This window comes from Ruditapes philippinarum, unplaced genomic scaffold (assembly GCF_026571515.1).
Source record: "Ruditapes philippinarum isolate M1 unplaced genomic scaffold, ASM2657151v2 ctg438_1_1_1_1, whole genome shotgun sequence".
Classification (NCBI taxonomy): domain Eukaryota; kingdom Metazoa; phylum Mollusca; class Bivalvia; order Venerida; family Veneridae; genus Ruditapes; species Ruditapes philippinarum.
The window spans coordinates 57717-80802 of NW_026865993.1; the positions used below are offsets into that span (position 1 = coordinate 57717).

Here is a 23086-nt window from a genome sequence, read left to right on the forward strand (position 1 = left end):
GCATTTCTTCAAATTATTGTTTGAACATATTCTATGCTCAAATTTGATATTAGAATATATTGACATACCAACACTGAAAAGCAGTTGTTTCTGGTGAGCGACTCATGGCCATCATGGCCCTCTTGTTTGACTTAGAATATTTGTTACAGTTTTTGTTATACCTCAAATATTTTCAAAGTCCATTGACATATGGCTTTGAAACTTTGCACACTTGTTAACCATCATAACCCCAACCTGTAGACGGGAGGAGGTAACTCTATTCAGCATTTTGACAGAAAAATGCCCCTTTCGTCGACTAAGAATTTTTCGTTAAAATTTTTGTAATACCTTGAATATTTTCAAAATCCATTGACATATGGCTTTGAAACTTTACACACTTTTTAACCATCTTGACCCAAAACGTGTAGACAGGCGGTGGTAACTGTATCTAGCATTTTGACAGAATTATGCCCCTTTTAAGACTTAGATTCTTTGTTAAAGTTTTTGTAATACCTCAAACATCTTTAAAGTCCATTGACATATGGCTTTGAAACTTTGCACATTTGTTCATCATTATGACACCAACCTGTAGACAGGCGGTGGTAACTGTATCTAGCATTTTGACAGAATTATACCCCTTTAAAGACTAAGAACTTTCGTTACAGTTTTTGTAATACCTTGAATATTTTCAAAATCCACTGACATATGGCTTTGAAACTTTGCACACTTGTTAACCATCTTGACCCGAACGTGTAGACAGGACGAGGTAACTGTATCTAGCATTTTGACAGAATTATGCCCCTTTTAAGACTTAGAATTTTTGTTTAAGGTTTTGTAATACCTCAAATATCTTCAAAGACCATTGACATATGGTTTTGAAACTTTGCACATTTGTTTACCATTATGACCCAAACCTGTAAACAGGACGAGGTACCTGTATCTAGCATTTTGACAGAATTATGCCATTTTCGTTAACCAATATTTTTGTTTAGCATTTTACTCTCTTGACTTGTTTGCATTTGTTGAATATTTGCATTTATTATAGAATTGACAGTCTTTTAATTTTAGTTTACAATTTTATCTGGTCTATTTAAACAATGTTTACTTGTTAATGATATTTAGAATGTAATAACGGTTACTATGGTGATAATTGCGCCAATCAATGCAATGCCCATTGTAAAGAGGGGGACACAATATGTAGACATACGGATGGAGTATGTTTGAATGGTTGCCAGGCAGGGTGGAATGGTAAAAAATGTGATTCACGTAAGTTAATGGAATTAACAAATGTAAATTTCATTTGTCTCTCATGATTTGTTTTTCTATTTTATATAAATCAAATAAACATCACTTCAAAATATCTCATTTTCATTAAATGAAAAAAATCTATCACTCATATGTAATTCAAAATCAAAACAACACCGTTTAAATCTATCTGTTTGTTTTATTATTTTATTGTTTTATATTTTAGTGTTGTTGTTTTTCTTCTGCATTTTCTTTCTTTAAACTTTTTTACATTGATTTTTCTATTATTTTTTTCGTTTTCACCCAAAGTTGAAATCGAAGTATTTATTTTTCAAGATATAAAATCTATTTATATCTTTATTTCATCGTCTTTTTATGATAAATCATCAGGTTGCATATGCGAGCAGGAATACGGAAACACACTTAAGACAGAAGAAAAACCATTTTTTGTCAATGTTATTTGGATGTACCCTCATATTTTATTCCTGAATAATGTTCGAATTCTGATGAGTTATCTAACATTTGTTTCGGTATTTAAGTGTTTCTGTTGATTCAAACAATTTTATTCTTCGTTTGTTTGTTTGTTTGTTTGTTTGTTTGTTTGTTTTATTGGGTTTCACGTCACACCGAAACAGTATAGGTCATCTGGCGACGTTCCAGTTTTACTGGCGGGGAAAGACCTCAGGTGCCTCTGGCACGAACTGGCACCTAAGTAGAACCACTTACGTTCCGTTAGCTAGCTGGATAGCTTTCTCACATAAAAGAATCCAAAGTCCCTGTCGGTATTCGAACCCAAAGCGTCGAGGGCCAATTGGTCCTTAACCACTCGGCCACTGACGCCCAAAAAACTTTATTTTTTACATTACGAAATATAATATTTTCTTTCATTATGTTATAGAATGTAGCTCTGGCAAGTTTGGTATTGGATGTAGCGAGAATTGTCCTTCAAATTGTAAACATGAAGTGTGTGGGTATGTTAATGGCGATTGTGATGAAGGGTGCAAGCTAGGTTTTCAAGGAAAGAAGTGTAAAGAAAGTAATTATGTTTCCGTTTTATTTTAGTCTGGTCCTTCGGGGTCATTAATTACAGTGCTTAAAGTGAATGAATGAACGTTGCTTAAGCGTGTTGTATATGGCATAAGATATGTTGCACTTTTCTTTAACACATAGGCCTATCAGTAAATGCAATTTTCTCATAGAAGGTTTTTTATTATTCAAGTGATACCCTTAAAAGTATTCTTAACATCTAATGTTTGATATCGATAAAGATAATAAAGTTTTAATGTCAATACAGTTGTGAATCTAAAATTGAAATTATTTTCAAACATATTTTGAAGCATAAATATGCAATACAATTGAATGTCGTACCTGGAGATTTCGATTGAAAAATATAACTCTTGCTTAAAGTGACATTATGCTAATATTTTTATTGTCAAGTTAAGCTGAAATGACTTAATATTTCAAAAGATTGACCATTAAAATGCAGATTGACCAACAGTTAATATTTAAAATTGATTAGGAAAAAATCTGCCTAAAATGTAAAAAGACTGCCCACTCTTTTATAATTTGAACGTAACGGATACATTTCGATCGATATTTATAGAAACTTCATTTGGCTATTTGAGTTTTATATCGTTCATGTTAACTAAATTATAGAATAGAAGGGAATTATGTGAAATTGTTAACTTTGTTTGACTTTCAACTTTTCACTCAATATATACACTTGAATTGGCATAATGTACCATGTGTAATTATTGAATTTTCAGTAGAACTTTAAATTTCTTTAAATATTTTAAACGAATTGCCTGCGATAAAAATATTTATTATAGTTATGTTTAATTGATATCAATTATTTCAAATTCTTTGTTTGACTAATTTGTTAGACTGTACAAGCGGTACCTTTGGCGAAGATTGCCGCACGAAATGCAGTGATTATTGTGTAGGCGGGGATAAAATGTGCAGACCTACAGATGGACATTGTCTGAATGGTTGCCAGGCAGGGTGGAATGGAACAAACTGTATCTCAGGTTACAAAAATCTAACTTTTCCTTTTATTTAATCCATCACATAATACAATTTCTTTTCAATAGCCGGTTTAAGATATAGCAGGTGAGTTACAAAATCTGGAAAAGGGGAGCTTTCTCAGTATTCTGTATGTTTTCTGATAAAAAAGACGTTATAACCACATACATCCCGATCGGTTTTCAGCATTCAACACATTGTATTGCTGTGGTCGTAACGCCCAGAATATGTATATACTATAAATTGATACGCATATTCTTAATGAAAAATAATTCCCTTCGTTTTGTTAGAATTTTCTTAACGCTTTTTACAGAAGTTATTAAATGAAAGGAAAATTGCATAATGATGCTATCCCACTCGCCCTGAATACATTTTTGCACAGTATACTCGGCCGGTATTACCTATCAGAATATAACATCCGGGGAGTATTGCTTTTTAATTGTAAGTGAATGTTGGTTTTGAAGAATAACATTTTACCTACACAATATAGTTCCGAAAGGGAATTTATATTTTATGTTGTACCTTCGTTGTTGTTTTTTTTAACATTTTATATAGTTTATTTAAATATTTATAATGTCAAATCGTTATACTTAAACACATATATTTCTTAGAATGTGACATTGGGTTTTACGGTAAAAACTGCGCGTTCGTGTGTGGTAACTGCCAGCTTGGAAACCGTTGCGACCATGTTACTGGCACTTGTCATGGAGGGTGTAAAACGGGTTACAGCGGCGACACCTGTTTACAAGGTATATTACTATACGCTTTATTTTAAAAACAAGTTTCTGTTTGAAAGTCAGCTTATTAAAAACAATCCCGGCTTCTATCAATGTGAATTTTTTTATATCTTGATGGTATCATTTAGTTTAGTTTATTTTCGTTTGCCTTCTTGCATACTATTATCAACAGATTCACATTTTAGAACTTTGTAATTTATTTTGAATTTTTTACATGTGAATGTTTATTAATAATGTTTAACTTTCACGGAGTCAAACAGAGTCATGTGTTCTAGAGACTTAATATTGACATGAAATTAGTGTTAAGTCATATTAAGCAAAAAATAGAAAATACAATTTTTTATAAAAAAAAAAAATATATATATATTAAAATGAAGAATTATAATCTACAAAATTAATAAAATATTTTGGAATTCATGCCATCAGGAATAATTGTACCTAGCTTATACATCCATGAAGTTTCTTTTAATAATCTTTGCCAATTATTCTTTACTTTATCAATTGGCATAAATGAAAAATCTTTGATAGAATGCCCTTCAGAATTAAAAAGTTCAGATACATTGGTAATGGTGTCAGGAAAGTGTTTAATATCAAATTTGTGGCTATTCATTCTTTGACTACATTTTTGCTGAGTTTGACCAACATACTGTTTTTTACAAGTTATAAGATAAATGACATCTGAAGATATACATGAAAAATCACGTTTTATAGCAAATTCTTTAGGTATAGTAGTACTTGAAAAATTATAAGTTTCAACAATATTATTACAATGAGTACAACGAGGTCGACAGCATTTAGATACTGAACCAACCATGAGTTTGGCATTTAAATGAGTATGAACTAAATTGTCTTGTAAATTTCTCGGTCTCTTATAAGCAACAATTGGTTTGTATTTGTATAATTTACGTACACTTTCATTTGGAGAAAATTTCAATAGGTTCCAATATTGGTTAATTATTTTACCTATATTAGGTAAAGATGGATTGTATGTACACACAAACGGGATAATATGTTCACGTTCTTCTGATTTGTCTTTTAATTTTAATATATCCTCCCTCGATAAAGTTGATGCTCTGGTAATTGTGTCTGTAATGATATTTTCTGGATAGTTTCTGGCACGGAAATAACCTCGTAGTTTGTCACAGTCTTTTTCATATATGTTGTTATTTGATGTAATTCGTCTGTATCGTTTAGCCTGGCTAAAAGGAATACCTTTTTTACATGACAAAGGATGGCATGAAGAAAATTCAATATATTGATGGGCATTTGTTATTTTTTCATGGACAATAGTTTCAATTTCACAGTTATCTTTCTTTTCCAAATTTACGTCTAGAAATGTTGCATTTGTTTTTGAGTAGTTATAAGTAAATTTAATAGTGTTGTGATAGTTGTTAATTTCATTAAAAAATGTAATAAGCTCCTCTTCACTGTGGTCCCAAATGAAAAAAATATCATCAAGAAATCGCAGCCATATTGAGGGTTTACTTTCACATGTATTTAAAAAGTCCATTTCAAATTTTCCCATAAATAATGAAGCATAAGATGGTGCCATTTTAGTTCCCATAGCTGTTCCTAAATTTTGTATATAGTTATCATCACCAAACTGGAAGTTGTTTTTTGTAAGCACTATTTCAATAAGATGTAAAATGTCTTTAACTGAATGTTGTTGTCGTGTTCTCTGATTAAGGTAGTACTGACATGCTTTGATTCCATCATTATGCGGTATATTACTGTATAAAGATGATACATCCATTGTTACTAAGAATGATTCTGTTGAAATATTTGTTATGTTTTGTATTTTTCTGATAAAATCTGTAGTATCCTTGACATATGAGGGTAATGATTCCATGTGTGGTTTGAGTATATTACTATTGGTCTTCCGGGGTAACCGAGTGGTAGATCAGAATTGAATTGTTTATGGATTTTAGGTAGAATATAAAAAGCTGGAACTCTATTGTCACTATCAGGAACCAAAGATTTTTTAATAGAGTAACTTATATTATCCATTTGATAAATTTCCTCATAGATTTCTTTTTTAAATTGTTCAGTTGGATTATTTTCAAGTTTCTTATAATATTGGTCGTTTTCAAGCTGTCGGTGAACTTCTCTAATGTAGTCAGTACGGTTCATAACAACAATAACCGAACTTTTATCAGCTTTTTTTATAATGATATTTTCATCTTTTTGTAGGGTTTGCAAGGCTTTTAACTCTTCTGGTGATAAATTTGTTTTATAACTATTGTGTTAATTGTTTGACAGAATTTCATTTGTTATTGCTTCAATATAAAAATCAAGATTGGAATCTCTGCCAGAAGGGGGGTTAAAAGTAGAGTTGTTTTTCTTCTTACTGTTAATGTCATAATTATTGGTACTATTATTTTCATTTCCCTCACTATTTTCCTCTTTTGCTGCAAAATATTCATTCAATCTAAGTTTTCTTGTAAATTCAAAAACATCTTGTTTAAGTTGAATTCTATTATGGGGTTTTGGTGTTGGGCAGAATTTTAAACCTTTATCAAGTAATCGATATTCAGTGTTATTGAGCTGTTTATTAGAAAGATTTATTACAGTGTTCTTACCCCTTTCTATGTCTTTCTTTATTTTCTTGTTTTTCTTCCATTTTCTCTTGTTTGTGATTCGAATGAACCGTCTGTTCTTTTTAGATTCTGTAGGCATTTGATCAGTTCCTGAATAGTTTTCTCTAGATGTAATGTGTTTTTTCCATTCTGGTGTTGTATGCTGCTCCCTTGTGGAACATGACTTTTCTTGTATTGCTGTTTCCCCATTGTCACGGCTTCGTTGTATTTTATCTTCATGCTGCCTGGGGGTATCTCTTTTTTAAACACTTGATTGCATTGATTTTGGCTTTGCACATTTGTCTTTTGTTTGTGCCAATGGTTTAATGTTGTCTCTATCATTTAACTCTTCATTGGCATTTTTATTTGAATGTTAATTATTTCGTTCTTTGCTCTATTTTTCGGTTTTTGTTTAGATTCTTAGAAAATTGTTTTTATTTCTTTTCTCATCATTGCTTTTTGATGTAGAGATTTGTGCAGATTCTTCAACAATGAAACAGTCTCTTTTGTCAGTCAGCTGTTTTATTTTCTTATTGTGATTTGCAACAAGAGTGTTCTTCTTTAATTCTGTTTTGTTGAATATTTCTTGCGAAATTCTATTTATTTCACCATTGCTGTTTAGTTTAGATCTAAGTTCATTTTCAAGTTCAATCATTTTTGGCTTTGACTCTTGTAATTGTTGATAATGTTCTTCAGAGACAAGTCTCGTAATTTCCATTGCGGTTTTTAACAAAATTCTGTCAACAATTTTCTGCAGGCGACCATTTTCACCAACTTGCACTTGAAGTTTTATCTTCAGTCCATTTGGAACAACATTTTCTGCTATACAGTTCTCAAGGAAGCGCATATGAGTTGATTTTCGCATCTGGAAGTCTGCCATTTTTTTTATCTTTTTAGTCAATATGTCCTTGGTTTTCATTCTGGAGAATAACAATTGATGCAAGAGACTTCTACGTTGTAGTAATAATGTTAGTTGGAATATAGAAATAACTCAAATAATAAGTTTTAATTTAAAAATGTAATTATTTTATTTGAAAAATATATAACGCTTTCGACTCAAAAGTCTTCATCAGGTATACTTTGTTTATAGGAAATGACGTCAACGTCATATGACGTCAAGAACAACGACGTCAAAATGTAATACATAATTTGGCGTATAAATGTTATATGTAGGATCTTTATAAAAGATACAAAACACTGGTGGAGATGCAGTAAAAAGCAATGTAAAATAAGAAAACCAGCATAAACTACATATTGACATGAAATTAGTTTTAAGTCATATTAAGCAAAAAATAGAAAATACAATTTTTTATAAAAAAAAAAAAAAAAAAAATAAAAATAATATTAAAATGAAGAATTATAATCTACAAAATTAATATAAAGTATTTTGGAATTCATGCCATCAGGAATAATTGTACCTAGCTTATACTTCCATGAAGTTTCTTTTAATAATCTTTGCCAATTATTCTTTACTTTATCAATTGGCATAAATGAAAAATCTTTGATAGAATGCCCTTCAGAATTAAAATGTTCAGATACATTGGTAATAGTGTCAGGAAAGTGTTCAATATCAAATTTGTGGCTATTCATTCTTTGACTACATTTTTGCTGAGTTTGACCAACATACTGTTTTTTACATTTTTTACAAGTTATAAGATAAATGACATCTGAAGATATACATGAAAAATCACGTTTTATAGCAAATTCTTTAGGTATAGTAGTACTTGAAAAATTATTAGTTTCAACAATATTATTACAATGAGTACAACGAGGTCGACAGCATTTAGATACTGAACCAACCATGAGTTTGGCATTTAAATGAGTATGAACAAAATTGTCTTGTAAATTTCTCGGTCTCTTATAAGCAACAATTGGTTTGTATTTGTATAATTGACGTACACTTCATTTGGAGAAAATTTTAATAGGTTCCAATATTGGTTAATTATTTTACCTATATTAGGTAAAGATGGATTATATGTACACACAAACGGGATAATATTTTCACGTTCTTCTGATTTGTCTTTTAATTTTAATGTATCCTCCCTCGATAAAGTTGATGCTCTGGTAATTGTGTCTGTAATGATATTTTCTGGATAGTTTCTGGCACGGAAATAACCTCGTAGTTTGTCACAGTCTTTTTCATATATGTTGTTATTTGATGTAATTCGTCTGTATCGTTTAGCCTGGCTAAATGGAATACCTTTTTTACATGACAAAGGATGGCATGAAGAAAATTCAATATATTGATGGGCATTTGTTATTTTTTCATGGACAATAGTTTCAATTTCACAGTTATCTTTCTTTTCCAAATTTACGTCTAGAAATGTTGCATTTGTTTTTGAGTAGTTATAAGTAAATTTAATAGTGTTGTGATAGTTGTTAATTTCATTAAAAAATGTAATAAGCTCCTCTTCACTGTGGTCCCAAATGAAAAAAATATCATCAAGAAATCGCAGCCATATTGAGGGTTTTCTTTCACATGTATTTAAAAAGTCCATTTCAAATATTCCCATAAATAATGAAGCATAAGATGGTGCCATTTTAGTTCCCATAGATGTTCCTAAATTTTGTATATAATTATCATCACCAAACTGGAAGTTGTTTTTTTGTAAGCACTATTTCAATAAGATGTAAAATGTCTTTAACTGAATGTTGTTGTCGTGGTCTCTGATTAAGGTAGTACTGACATGCTTTGATTCCATCATTATGCGGTATATTACTGTATAAAGATGATACACGATTGTTACTAAGAATGATTCTGTTGAAATATTTGTTATGTTTTGTATTTTTCTGATAAAATCTGTAGTATCCTTGACATATGAGGGTAATGATTCCATGTGTGGTTTGAGTATATTATCGACATACGATGATATCTTTTCAGTTAATGAACCGCATCCAGATACTATTGGTCTTCCAGGGTAACCGAGTGGTAGATCAGAATTGAGTTGTTTAAAATTGCAAAAATGTAGTCAAAGAATGAATAGCCACAAATTTGATGTTAAACACTTTCCTGACACTATTACCAATGTATCTGAACATTTTAATTCTGAAGGGCATTCTATCAAAGATTTTTCATTTATGCCAATTGATAAAGTAAAGAATAATTGGCAAAGATTATTAAAAGAAACTTCATGGATGTATAAGCTAGGTACAATTATTCCTGATGGCATGAATTCCAAAATACTTCATTAATTTTGTAGATTATAATTCTTCATTTTAATATTATTATTATTTTTTTTTATTTTTTTTTATATATATAAAAATTGTATTTTCTATTTTTTGCTTAATATGACTTAAAACTTATTTCATGTCAATATGTAGTTTATGCTGGTTTTCTTATTTTACATTGCTTTTTACTGCATCTCCACCAGTGTTTTGTATCTTTTATAAAGATCCTACATATAACATTTATACGCCAAATTATGTATTACATTTTGACGTCGTTGTCCTTGACGTCATATGACATTGACGTCATTTCCTGTAAACAAAGTATACCTGATGAAGACTTTTGAGTCGAAACGTTGTATATTTTTCAAATAAAATAATTACATTTTTAAATTGAAACTGGAGTTGATTTCTATATTCAAACTTACAGAGACTTAATATGTAATACAAGTTACAGGGAAAATATGTGTAATCCCTTTATTTTACGCCAAGGGCATATAACTTGATAGACATATATTTTTTTATTTACAGCAATGCAAACGTCGAATATTTCGAATTCGATTGTGGTAGGGGGAGTAGCGGTTCTTGTCATCTTAATTTTAATTGGAGTTATTGCTTTCGTTTGGCATAAGCAACGCAATCAGAATAAAAGGTAATGTTATATTATTGTGTTACTAACTTACCGCATGTGTCTAAATTCTGAAGCAGTGTAAATGCAGAACACAAAACTGCATCATTTTAGTACAAAATAATATTTTGAATTTTATAGAATATTATAAAGACAAAGATATCTTTACTTTTCTTCTATGACATTTCAACACTATTAAGAAAATAAACAAGAATTTTAAGCGCTCATTTCTTGTATATCTTGTAGGATATTAGAACTTTCAAAGTTAAACGAAACTCTGAAAATTTAAGAAATAAAGAAATACAAGTTCAAAATATTGAGTATTTACTGTTTTGATATCGGTTATCATTTTCTTTTAACCATAGAAAAGATGAACAAAGAGGGGACGTGGAGCTCAGAGACGCTGTTGCGACTGCTAGCAATGAAAATAGAAGGCTATCTCACGGTGGAAAAACGCATGCAAATACAGGTATGGCTTAATTCAAAGTTAGATCTGATTATTGTTTTTAAATAACATTGGGTTTCATTATAGAATGCTTTTACGAATGCTTTCTTAAATAGTACACGGTATTTGGTCATAATTAAGTACTCACAATTGTAATTTACCAACTAAAATAACACAAATTATATTTTACAGGTATAAAGTTGTTTCTGGTCAAACAAAACAAAAATATATTAAAAAAAGATACAAAAACTGTATCATTTTCTTATTAACACAACCCCATGGTCATACCTGGAGAGTTGTGATAACTATAGTATTCGATAAATTAAAGGTCAAATAGATTATATTTAATGTGATACTTAGCTATAAGTAGGCATAGCCCTTTGCTTACGAATGTTAAAACCACTTTTCATCAGACATCTACAAACATTATTCTCTTATTTTAGGTACTTTAGTTACATTTATATAATGGATACGTATAGCCTACGGATCACACACGACAGTTCAGTGTTATTGTAACAAGTGCCCCTTAAAAATATTTCATTTAAAAAATATTTATGCATCAGGTTGTTTTTATATTATTTTAATTAGGAAATATTCATTATTTGATGCATCAGGTTTTGTTGGGTTTTTTTTGTATTATCTGGGTGTTAAGGGATTTTTTTTATCTGGGTTCATGTTTTAATCAACTCCTAACGTGAATCTCCATGTACGGTAGGTGCCAAGTCATTTGCTGTGTGTCGCTGTAAAATGTTGGACCGTACTTTGTTGTATATTTTCTAGACCTTTGATATCATTGATTTCAACCTATAGATTGAATATTACTTAACCAGTGCTCGGTTAACCTTTTTTTATTTCATTAACAGACTAAATCAAATCAAATTATCTTTCTTGCTCCCTACTTCAAGGAGATTGCTATATATATTGCTTTATATTGAAGGGTAATTACACTTATGTCAATTACTATAATGTAAATGAATGCCATTTACAATAATGTAAATGAATGTCATTTAAGAAAATGGAAGTGAATGTCATTTACGATAATGTAAATGTGCACGTACATGAATTTGGGTTTTGAGATTTTGAAATAGTAGAAGAATTCAAGGTTTATCTATAAGGTTTTGTTTTCAAGATGACAGTGGAAGTGCGGCGGCAGCGGCAGGTGATGCAAACATTTACAACAACTTCCCGATGCAAAGTCCCAGCAGGAATGCCATACCACTGTCAAACCTCCTACCATATGTCAAAGAGAATCTGGCCAATCCTGACCATTTTGCAACTGAATTTCAGGTCATTTGATGTTCCTTATGGGAACGCTTTTAAATTATTTATGTATTTAGAAAAGATATTGGAGATCTAGATTATTAAAACAAAGTGGATTGTCCCATTAAAAAGGGGCCGTTAATCCGTAGAAATTATGTGTAGATATAACTTATTACCATATTTAAATATTAATGTTTGGTGTTGGTAAGTGTGAGGTACATGATCTTTTCTTGCATCTCAGACAGGATATCCTACCGTTTACACCGGTGCTAGAAAACTCTGTCTTACACCCCCATGCAAGACAAGTCGCGTGCTTTAAATGACGTCATTGACACGCGCCTTTTATGAATGATTTGCGTTCTTAGGATGACGTCATTTTTCCGCCATGAATGAAGTTGTATGTTAATACGCTACTATAAGAAAAAAGTGCGTAATGAGAATATCAGTTTTCATTACTTCTGTTCCGAAAATAATTGACATGTAATATGCAAGAAAAAGAATCAAACACCGGCTGCCGGTACAGACCGGAATATCTAGCTCGAGGGTAACTGTTTACAGCGGTAACATTCTTATAAAAAGACATATCCTTATATAGCAGATAATAAATTGTTCTAGCACAAAATATTATTATTCATCATATAAATGTCCATATACAAAACATGTATCAAAATTTTGTTCAAAAGATATTCTATAAGAATATCCAGTCATACGGTTCTATTGGTTTGTCAATTTTGAAATTCTTATGGAAAATGTGCCCATTGCAGACCAATTCACTTTAAACTGTATAGTTTGAAAACAATAAGAAAAAGAAATTAAATAGAGAATTGAAAAAAAAAGAAATAGTTTTTTTTAATTGCGTGACTTATATACATATATACACACATTTTATTCAGAAGAAGAAAACTAACGTTGACAAACCTGAAAGTTTAGATTTTATTTCAATTTATTCAATTGATTGAGCGTTTTTGGACAAATCTTAATGCTTCCAATTGTTTTTGTTTTGTTTTCTGGGGTATTTTTTCATAGTTTTTATCTTGGTTTTGTTTCAGGAAATACCGTATGGAATGAAAAAGTCGTCTGCTGTTGCCAAGAAATCGTTTAACCGTGGAAAGAACAGATACAAGGATATGCATGCATGTATGAAATATTTTTTGCAGTTATATACATTAAAATAGTATTATTTTATCTCTTTTTAAACCTGTGTAATAACGGGAAAATAAAAGATTAATTCAAACCGACTAATCTTTTTTTTATAAAGTTGAATTCAGGAAAAGTAAAACTATTAATGATTCAAGTAATAATGTACATGTTTTCTGCAATCAACGTGTTATTTTGCAGTACCTATCACCATATTTCTACAGGATTATAAGTGCCGTTTGCAATGTGTACAATATTTTCTTTCTTCACTTCACAGTTGTTACTTCAAAATATATTTCCAAATATGTCATAAAATTACCAAGAACCTTGAGGCATGCTGCTTTATTTAAGCATATAAACTTGATTAAGACGATGCTGTTCAGAACGCTTACAAAAGGCTGACTTTTCTTCTAAGATGTCGTGCCTGAAATTATGAACGTGGGTTTTTATCCACCAGTGAGATTGCAAATCGCCATATGACTTGACAAAATGTCAATTCAAAGTTAAACGTTTTGTTGAGGAAAAGATAACGACAACAAAACTAAAGAAAATTATAAAGAAAATAGCTTAAACAATGTCAGCAAGTGTTACAATTATAACTATGATAGCAATTTTAACTGTATAATTAAGCCTCTCTAACACTTACTGATTACCGTCATGACACATCGTCTTACAAAATACATTCAGATTTCAATATTTAATAATAACAGCATTATTGTCTTAAACATATTTTTCTACCAATACATTTTATAAGCATGTTGAAAATAAAACTATGCATGTATTCAGGGACATTTTGTTCAATAAAGGTAGCTTTATGTCAGTATAATAGTATTCTTAAATTTCTTGAATTATTAGATGATGAAACACGTGTTAAGCTGAAAAAACTGCCAAACATACAGGGATCAGATTATATCAATGCAAGTTTCATCAAGGTAAGACCTTTTTTGTATCAATTTTATAAAATGTTTGACAAGGTTGTTCGTTACCGTTAATTATCACATAAATCCTTAAATATCCTGCGGATGTTTCTAAATTCAAAACTTCACCATTTTCATGTTAAATTTTGAATTCTGCTTAAGTCGGTGCTAATGGGCTTGGATGGTAGTTTGCACTTGACAGTACCGTCTATAAACAGGCTCAATCAAACCGAGTCTAGAGAATTTTTTTATTTTGCCGTTTTTGACTTTCTTTTATGGAATACTGTTTACTCTATTTTGCAAAACTTAAAGCTTTAAGCGATATAAGCTTCTAATATGGATATCGCAAACGAAAAGCAACTAAGGCATATTACATTTTATAAGCGAAAATAGATTTTTATTCTAATGTGATGACATCAAAGATATAAGTATGTTTAGGTTAATAAATATCCTTATTTATTATTACGTACCACATTATTCTTAGTAAACCGGGACATTTGTTTGTTTGTTGAACAGGGACATCACAAAGAATATGCCTACATAGCGGCACAAGGTAATTTATAACTTTGAAATATTTAAAAACATATTAACTAATATCTGATTTTTTTTTGTTTTTATCACAAAAGTTCATTAAGCCCCCGAAATGTTGCTATCAAATTATTTCTCAAAAAAAAAAACTTTATTTCTGATTCCAAAAAGTTTCACATCGGTTCTTAAGAAATATTGTCTTTTGCTTATTTTAATTTTTGGCAATATGTATAATATTTTTAGTATTTCGTGCTGCATGTGTAGCGTTCCTCTTTTCAATTATTAAACATTAAAGATGTTCTAAATCCATTATTTAAACATAATTTATCACATGTTAGACTTTCCTAAAGAATCAAAGTTTGTTCATTTCTGAGGCATAATGTGCCTTTTATTTGAGGAACAGTGGATGGTATTTTGCAGATATTTAATATCACACTAATCAAAACCTTTTGTTTCCCTCATATTGAAGTTTTCTAAAAGGTAATCTCAGATTGATTTAATTGACTTGAAAATAAAATACTTGGTAATGAAGTATGGCAAGATATACTTATACACATTTATAGATATATTCCTATGAAACTATGTACACTTCCACTATTTAAAAGAGATCATCAAAAGCATGGTTTGAACGGAAAATGCAACGTAGCTGTGCAGGTTTCATTTCAATAGCATTCGGATGATTATGTTTGTATATATGTGTATCTACATTTTAATAATTGTAAATGTGTTTAAGGTCCCATTGACTCGAGCATGGACGACTTTTGGAGAATGATCTGGGAGAAAGATGTATATACCATCGCCATGGTAACAAACCTGGTTGAGCTAGAAAAGGTATTTCATAATATTGCACATATACTCGTACTTAAAAAACATTATCTCTGTCAGTTTCCACCATCCACAAAAGAGTTTCTTAAGCATCAGCAATGCATCAACTAAGAATAACCTTTCTAATGCCAAATACGTGATTTCTTTTATTGATTTAAGATAGATAAATTGAGCTAACTTTCTTTAATGTATATAACATAAATTATAGACATCGTGAAAGTATTTGATAGGATAAGTAATGTTTTTCATATAACTTTATTGATATTTATTTAAAACCTTATTACATTAGTTATTCTTGTGACTTTTATAATACTTTGTCTTTTGTTCAGACAAAATGCCAGCAGTATTGGCCGGCTGTCGAAACCAGTACACGCTATGGTAACGTTTTTGTTAACACGGCATCGGAAATTATCTACTATGACTTTACAATTCGGAACTTCAATGTATCATTTGAGGTAAATTGTAAACATTCTCTTAAATAACACATTTACGGATAAAAAGCCAATTGTTAATAGCATAAAGAGTAGTGTCTAGATCTTTTGACTGACTGACGGACAAACGGACCGATCGATCATAACCACCCATCAGATAATTCTATATCTTTTACATTTCTTTGATCAGTCATTTTACTTACTTACCAAATTAAAAAATATAACGATACTGTTTTTGAAGGGAGAGCCACAACGAAATATTCGTCAGTTTCATTTTACATCCTGGCCAGATAAAAGTGTTCCAAAGAGACCTTCAAGTTTGATTCAGTTTTGGAGAAAAGTACGGAGGAACGATGAAAACAAAGACCACACATGGCTTGTGCACTGCAGGTGATGCGTTTAAACATCTTCAATCACACAATAATTCATTTCACTTTGTAGAGTAGCCTTATTAATAAGGCCTATTGAACAAATCGTAGGTATTGGTTTAAAGTCATTTGTGTCTGATTACGGTCTCCTCTCATACAACATAATGATGTAAGATGTTTATCATTTTTTAAGCAAATGACTGAAATTTATTCAGGTATTGTGTATAAACTTATGAATCGTCATGCAGAGAATTTATTAATTAGCATGCGTTAAGTGCTCAATTTTGTTAATAAGTTATCTCTTTGTTACATGTAACAAAATAAACAATTAAGAAACTTAAACATGAAGTAAAAGATTTCACTTTTCACAACATTAAATAGTGCTGGTGTTGGTCGGACTGGTACTTTCATTGCCCTAGACATTTTGTATGACCAAGGAAAAGACAAAGAATCTATTGATGTGTACCAATGTGTAAAAGAGTTACGTGACCAACGAGTGAATATGGTTCAAACAAAGGTAATAATTATATCTAGTTGTCATATTTCATCAATTGCTTTAATACACATTGAATGTACCCAGCCATCTGACCGCCGGCCGATTGCTGCGCATTATCTTCAACGAAAATGAACATGCTATAGCTAAACAACACCCAAAGTATAACGTTACATACGCACACAAACTAATTGGAGACATTTATTCGAAAAACTGCAAAGAATAGTAGGTGTGTAATGTCTTTTCGTAATTCGTGTGATATGTGTTCATATTTAGCTGATATTTGAATGTCAGTTATAAAGACAAATGGTTTTTGCTGTTCATTTTAAATTCTTTTTGCATCCCTTAAATGTTGTTTGTTGTCATACAAAACCAATTGTGTTATATTATTATCATAAGACAATGTTTTTTTGTTACAAATATACATTTAAACTGCTACCTTAATAATGTTGTGCTTATAATATTTTGAAGATAGATTTTGTTATCTTAACAGGTGTAATATTTTGTCAGATGTTTTTCACAATACAAAACTTTTATGCATAAACACACAATACAGAGAGATAAACATTTAAAGAAGAACACATTGTTTTCAAGATTCTACAAAGATTATCAAGAAAGTAATTCAGTAGCATCTTAACAATATTGTAAAAGTTATTAATACCTGACCCATGTTTAAAAATTCCTTATCAGAAGTTATTACATTACATTATCAACATAAAGAAGAAATCCCAATATAACATCGATACTTATTTTACCACAAATTATCATCTGCTTAAGGAAAACAACTCCTACTATTTTATTATTGATGTTCAATTAAGAGTTGTATCTCTTTGCAAGAATACTTTATGCATAAATATCAAATGGAAAAAAAATAAAATGACCAAAGTTAATAAACTAAGAAAAACAAACAAAATAGGCTATGGGTGCAGTACTGAGTGATTCAAGCCTAAATAAATAATCCTTAAACAATAGTTTTGATTAGGCTGCAAAGAGACATGTTTGCTCCATAAATTGTCAAACTGTAAGACCCTTTTTTATTTTTATTATTTTATTTTCATTGTATAATTGTGTTCTCAAAAGAAGAGTGACATAACTTTTAAAAAGTTGAACGCTTTGAACTGAGTTCTTTTATTCGCATCGATAAAGAGTATACTTTTTAAGGTCAACTGTGCGTTGACATCTGTACATTTTGAATTTATCAATGATTTTATATCTTCCTAGAAAGAATAACTAAACTGGCAATCCCAAAATAATATATTTTCATACTTGCAGAAAGGACGTGTATCCACATCTTTTATTCTCATTTTATGTAAACGATAAAGGCCTGTTATATTAACCAAACGATCGTGATCGGACTAACACTGACAATATTCTGTTTAATTACAGGAACAGTATGTTTATCTTCACGGCTTGATGGTCGAAGCTCTTCTTCTGTTCTCAGAACCGGTTCCATTAGACAATATACACAAAGTTGTAAGAGATCTAAAAACTGTGGATCAGGCAACAAAGAAAACAAAAATGCTGCTACAATATGAGGTAACTTTTTCAGCCTGGAGACAGTCTAATTTCAGATTTTAACTTGACTTCCTGTGAAATACACAGGGATGAACTAAATTAAAAAAGGATTTTCATCGGTTCATTTAAGGCCCTCTCAAGCCACACAAGATTGCTAAGACGCTTTTTTCTATAAACCGCATATGATCGTTTCAGATATAAGGGCCTGAATGGAAAAAAAATGCTCAACAATAATCGGTAAAATATTCAAGAGGCAAATTAATAATAAGCCAGTAATTATAGTGGCATTATTTCTTTCCCCGAAAATAGATTCTAGCGGCAAAAGTTCACAGGTTACAGTTTATCATTGTGAAAGTAGCTACGCTGTTCGAAATTAATTTTGGAGTGGTTTTCTCCGTGTGATTTGATTCAACGTAAATAACAGCTGAAGACATTGGAGTAAGGTCAGCCGGCAGCATAGAACCGCCTGTCATATGTCGAAAATGATAATGTTGCTACAACTAAAAGTTATTAATAAGCAAATCTACTGAACATCAATCATATTAATGAAAAAATAAATAAATGACCACTTGAATTTGATTATAATAAATAACAATGTATTCCGGCTTAGAACTTACACAAAACTGACTTAGGAATGAATCAAAATATTTAAACGAGATCTTCCACAATTGCGTATATTTTTTAAAAGATAATTCTTGCTTAAATTTGGTCGTATAATATTCTACAAATATCAATCATACCAAAACACTAAAACAAATTTTCTCCCTAAAATATACACAATTCATTAAGCACTAAAACATTTCAACGTATAGAAATATCGGTACTTTGTTAGTGAAAAATAAGGTACTCACCGGAATCGATACTACCGAGGATTTGACCTCTTTTATACAACCGTCATTCATTTAATTCTATTTCTTGACAGCCATATTCATATTGATTGAATATCTAATAAAAAGGTCAGTTATGTTATGAGACACAAATGACCCTCGGATCAAGTGAAAGTAATCATGAAATAGATACGCGGCAAAATTAAGAATGATGCAGGCTCAGGTTGCTTGAGTATGTACATGTGTGGTAAACGCAGTATACCGTCTTAACTCCCTTGTATTGTCTTAATCAGAACAATAAACTGCCGTTTTTTCCCGCAAATGTCCATGTAAACACGTTGTATTAAAAACGTTGACTTGCTAGATTGTATGACTTGAATTCAAAATTCATTTCTTTGTTTAACGTTTTCCATTTTCTAGATTGTGACTTTAAAAAAAACGCTATAACATGTGAAAACAGTATTATATTGTTTTAAATCTATTTAGGCATTGAAGAAAGACATGACTCTCCTTCGAACTGAGAAAGAAGTCAAAGAAATGTATTCAGCGGCTTTGCTGAAGGAAAACAGCAGCAAGAATAGGTCCATCAACGTTCTTCCGCGTAAGTTTATTTACATTTATTTTTACCTTTTCCAGAATAAAAACTGGTTCTTAACGACGCAAATAAATTTCATAAATTTAAACAATGAACATTTAAAGAAAGCAATCCGACTTTTTACCAGTTGTTTCTTTTTCAGTGTAATATATGTATATACTTAGATAAATCTTGTTTTGCATTCAAATTCATTTCTTAAGTTGATGTTGCATTCATGAACGTTTCTAGATTCTTAATTAGCAAAAGAGGAGTATTCCGCCCTCTATGTGGTATTCTTAAATCGAAAATATGGCGTCAATTGCCAGAAAATTGTGAAAAGGAATCCTGACTTCGAATTCCACTGATAAATTGATGTCCCATAAAAGATAATATTGAGATTCATGCTATAAAATTTTATTTTACTTTCAGCTAACGATTTTCGACCTTTTTTAGTCACCAACATACCAGGATGTACAAACTACATCAATGCAGTCTTAACGCCGGTCAGTTTACTAAAATCTTTAATAAAAATAATAACCACAACTTTAATGTTTTTAAAAAAATGTATCTAGATTCATTTTTAATCCAGATAATGTCGTTTGAGTTGCTATTAGTTCTTACTATATGAACATAAAACAAGTTTCGTTCAAGATTTAGAAACGCTAAATGTCATGTGACAGATTAACCAATCGAGGTCCATATTGCCAAGGACAATGCAGTGTTTAACTTAACAGAATTAAATGGTTTTAAAATTTATTACTTCTATTTATTTTATGTATTTTAGAGCTATTGTCACAGTCAAGGTTTTTATGTCACACAGAAGCCACTTGAAAATACTGCAGTCGACTATTGTCGTCTTCTTTATGAGCTGAATGTCAAGGTCATTGTGAAATTTCCTGACAACGAAAAGAATCATGTAAGACTTTTACAAAACAACTCTGTTGAAAAGAATCACTTACTTATTTTATCCTATTGTAATGTTTACCCAGTTTGTCAGAATTTCATTTAAATACTTGCAAACAATTACACACTAATTGTTTCTTTGATTTTTTACCTGCATTGACATGTTGCTTTACCATGCGAGTGTCTGTCAAAGCCTTCAATTAAATCAATAAAATCAGGTCATAGTTTTCTTAGATGCAGTGTTAAAAGTTGCTTTATGCGTAAAGCGTGGATGTATTCTATTCCAGTGGTACTTATTATTTATTAAAACATTATAATTTCTTAGCGTTACAAATGTTTTAAACATAAGTTTACTGTAATTTATTCCAAGTAATGCAACAGCAATCAGAAACGCATAGTGTACTGTAGTGTTAAACATGTGTAAAATGAATCTAAACTTCAATTGTAGTGTTTAGTATGGCAGCAACAGTTTTGTTAAGCGTCAATTGTATGTGAATTTCTAGTCTGTAATTTACTTTAGTGGTTTACCATTTCTTAGAACGGTAACAGGTAAACTAAGAAAAACAGAGTTTTTTCAGACCAATGAACTCTGAAAATATAAGCTTGGCCCCTTATCAAGGGATGTGTTTCGCATGCAGTATCGGATGAAGGTATTACGTAAATGCTGCAAATGGTACATATTTGGCCCAAAGTTGGCAGTAGATTGAATCTCCAACAATCTTATTTGCTTGGCAAATGCTTGAACTTCATTATTTTGAGCATTGTGAAAGTTTTAAATTATATAAACTCCATGTCTATTTTAATATGCATCTTTGATATACAATTATTGATGATATTGAAATACCTATGAAATTTAGGTGGAGCCAGATATGTCAATAGGACCATTCAAGTTGAAGAAGGTGTCAGAAGAAGACAAAGTCTTCTACACAATGACAGTGTTCAACATGGCGTATAGTTCAAAGGTTGTTTATTTAAAACATATATGTAATTGTGAGCTTGTGTTTGTAAAGTAATCCATCTGATGAGATAAAAAAATTGACTTAGCATAGGAGTTTTTGTGTCACCTTGTTTTGTTTCAGGAAAAATGATCAATTCAAACTAATTTTCAAAAAAGTATTCTTAATAAAAATCAATATTGACATTATTCAAGTAGTTTCTCATCTATAAATATTTCCTTACGTTGCACCAACAAACGTTTAATCTTTTTTAATAATGACAAGGAAATAATATCGTTGTAGAATAAAAAGATCACCCAGCTTGAGTTCAAAAATTGGAACACCGACCAAATCACGCCGACTGGTCCTGAAAACATGCTTCATTTCTTGCAAGAAGTAGAACGTCTAAACAGAATCGCAGCCGACAGTCCTCTCCTTGTTCAATGTTTGTAAGTATGAATTTGGGGGACAAATATTTTAAACTTTATTACAAAGATCTTAAGTGCATTTCAATCCCAAAACCCACAGTTCAATCCCGATATCCGCAATGTATACATTTTTCATTTTTTCAATTATACAAGAAAACGTTTGATGACCATCACGATATTGCATTGCGTTTCCATTAAAAAACCTTTACAAATAAGGCTCTAGATATAAACGTTAACACGCACCATTGTATATCAAAAGACATTTGTTTGAGCACAGAGCCTAATCAATGTATTTTTACATCAATTTGGTTAATCTTCATACATAAATAAAAATTATATATCATTAGTACCGGTTATTTCGAGAAAGCAAAGTCAAAGTTGTTTAGATATGTTTAATCTTTTTTTTATGAAAATATTAAGCTGAAATGAAGTAAAACGAGTAAACTTTGCTATTGAAGAATAAAATCTATTTTAACAATTATATTTAAAACGTTTGGCAATAAAATGAAATTTTCTGGTAGAAAGTGTCACACTAAAATTAATCATTTTTAGGGACGGATCGGAAAAGAGCGGACTGTTTATAACACTGATGACCATATTTGAACGTGTCCGGCTTGACAAGGAAGTGTGTATTCCACAAGTTATTAGGGAACTCAGATATATTCGTCAGCAATTTATCCCGAACTTTGTAAGTTTTTAGAATTTCTAATACGTTAAAAGGGATCTCGTTATATGTGGAGCAGACTGTAAATAATCTAAACGTATAATCTAAACGTTCAATGATTGAGCTAGTGAGTTGGACCTTGCGATGGCTCTATATATTGAGCGATACACCTAAACATGTAGGAGTAAAAATGTGGTCCCTTTTGACATGCCGTCAGGTTCCTCGGATTTTTAGGAATTTATCTCAAATATAAGCATACATATTCATTTTACTTTAAAATCGTTTTATAAAGTAATTATTGAAGATGTATCGATTAAAATATCTACAAAGGGGTCAGTAAGTAGTTTTCAATTTTTTGGATTTTTGCAGATCACTTTGATTCGTTTCTATTTCAAGATATTAAGTTATTTCACTTGATATATTTCATATTGCACCTTATTATCATGTTAAAAACATTTTATCATCAAAAGATAGCATAATTTCA

The 23086-nt window shown here is 30.7% G+C and overlaps 1 protein-coding gene across 1 annotated transcript in view; it reads left to right on the top strand.

Moving 5' to 3' along the window:
• LOC132730952 (uncharacterized) overlaps window positions 1-23086 on the top strand; it is an 83111-nt gene that overhangs the window by 55938 nt on the left and 4087 nt on the right. The window contains exons 16-36 of the mRNA XM_060717036.1: window positions 1102-1245; window positions 2123-2260; window positions 3108-3251; window positions 3858-3995; window positions 10256-10376; window positions 10718-10821; window positions 11927-12084; window positions 13107-13194; window positions 14050-14126; window positions 14628-14664; window positions 15373-15470; window positions 15794-15919; window positions 16137-16285; window positions 16645-16780; window positions 18143-18292; window positions 19585-19699; window positions 20102-20175; window positions 20457-20588; window positions 21433-21537; window positions 21814-21959; window positions 22491-22626. Coding sequence (XP_060573019.1) covers window positions 1102-1245; window positions 2123-2260; window positions 3108-3251; window positions 3858-3995; window positions 10256-10376; window positions 10718-10821; window positions 11927-12084; window positions 13107-13194; window positions 14050-14126; window positions 14628-14664; window positions 15373-15470; window positions 15794-15919; window positions 16137-16285; window positions 16645-16780; window positions 18143-18292; window positions 19585-19699; window positions 20102-20175; window positions 20457-20588; window positions 21433-21537; window positions 21814-21959; window positions 22491-22626 — 2516 coding nt within the window. The remainder of the gene's footprint in view (window positions 1-1101; window positions 1246-2122; window positions 2261-3107; window positions 3252-3857; window positions 3996-10255; window positions 10377-10717; window positions 10822-11926; window positions 12085-13106; window positions 13195-14049; window positions 14127-14627; window positions 14665-15372; window positions 15471-15793; window positions 15920-16136; window positions 16286-16644; window positions 16781-18142; window positions 18293-19584; window positions 19700-20101; window positions 20176-20456; window positions 20589-21432; window positions 21538-21813; window positions 21960-22490; window positions 22627-23086) is intronic.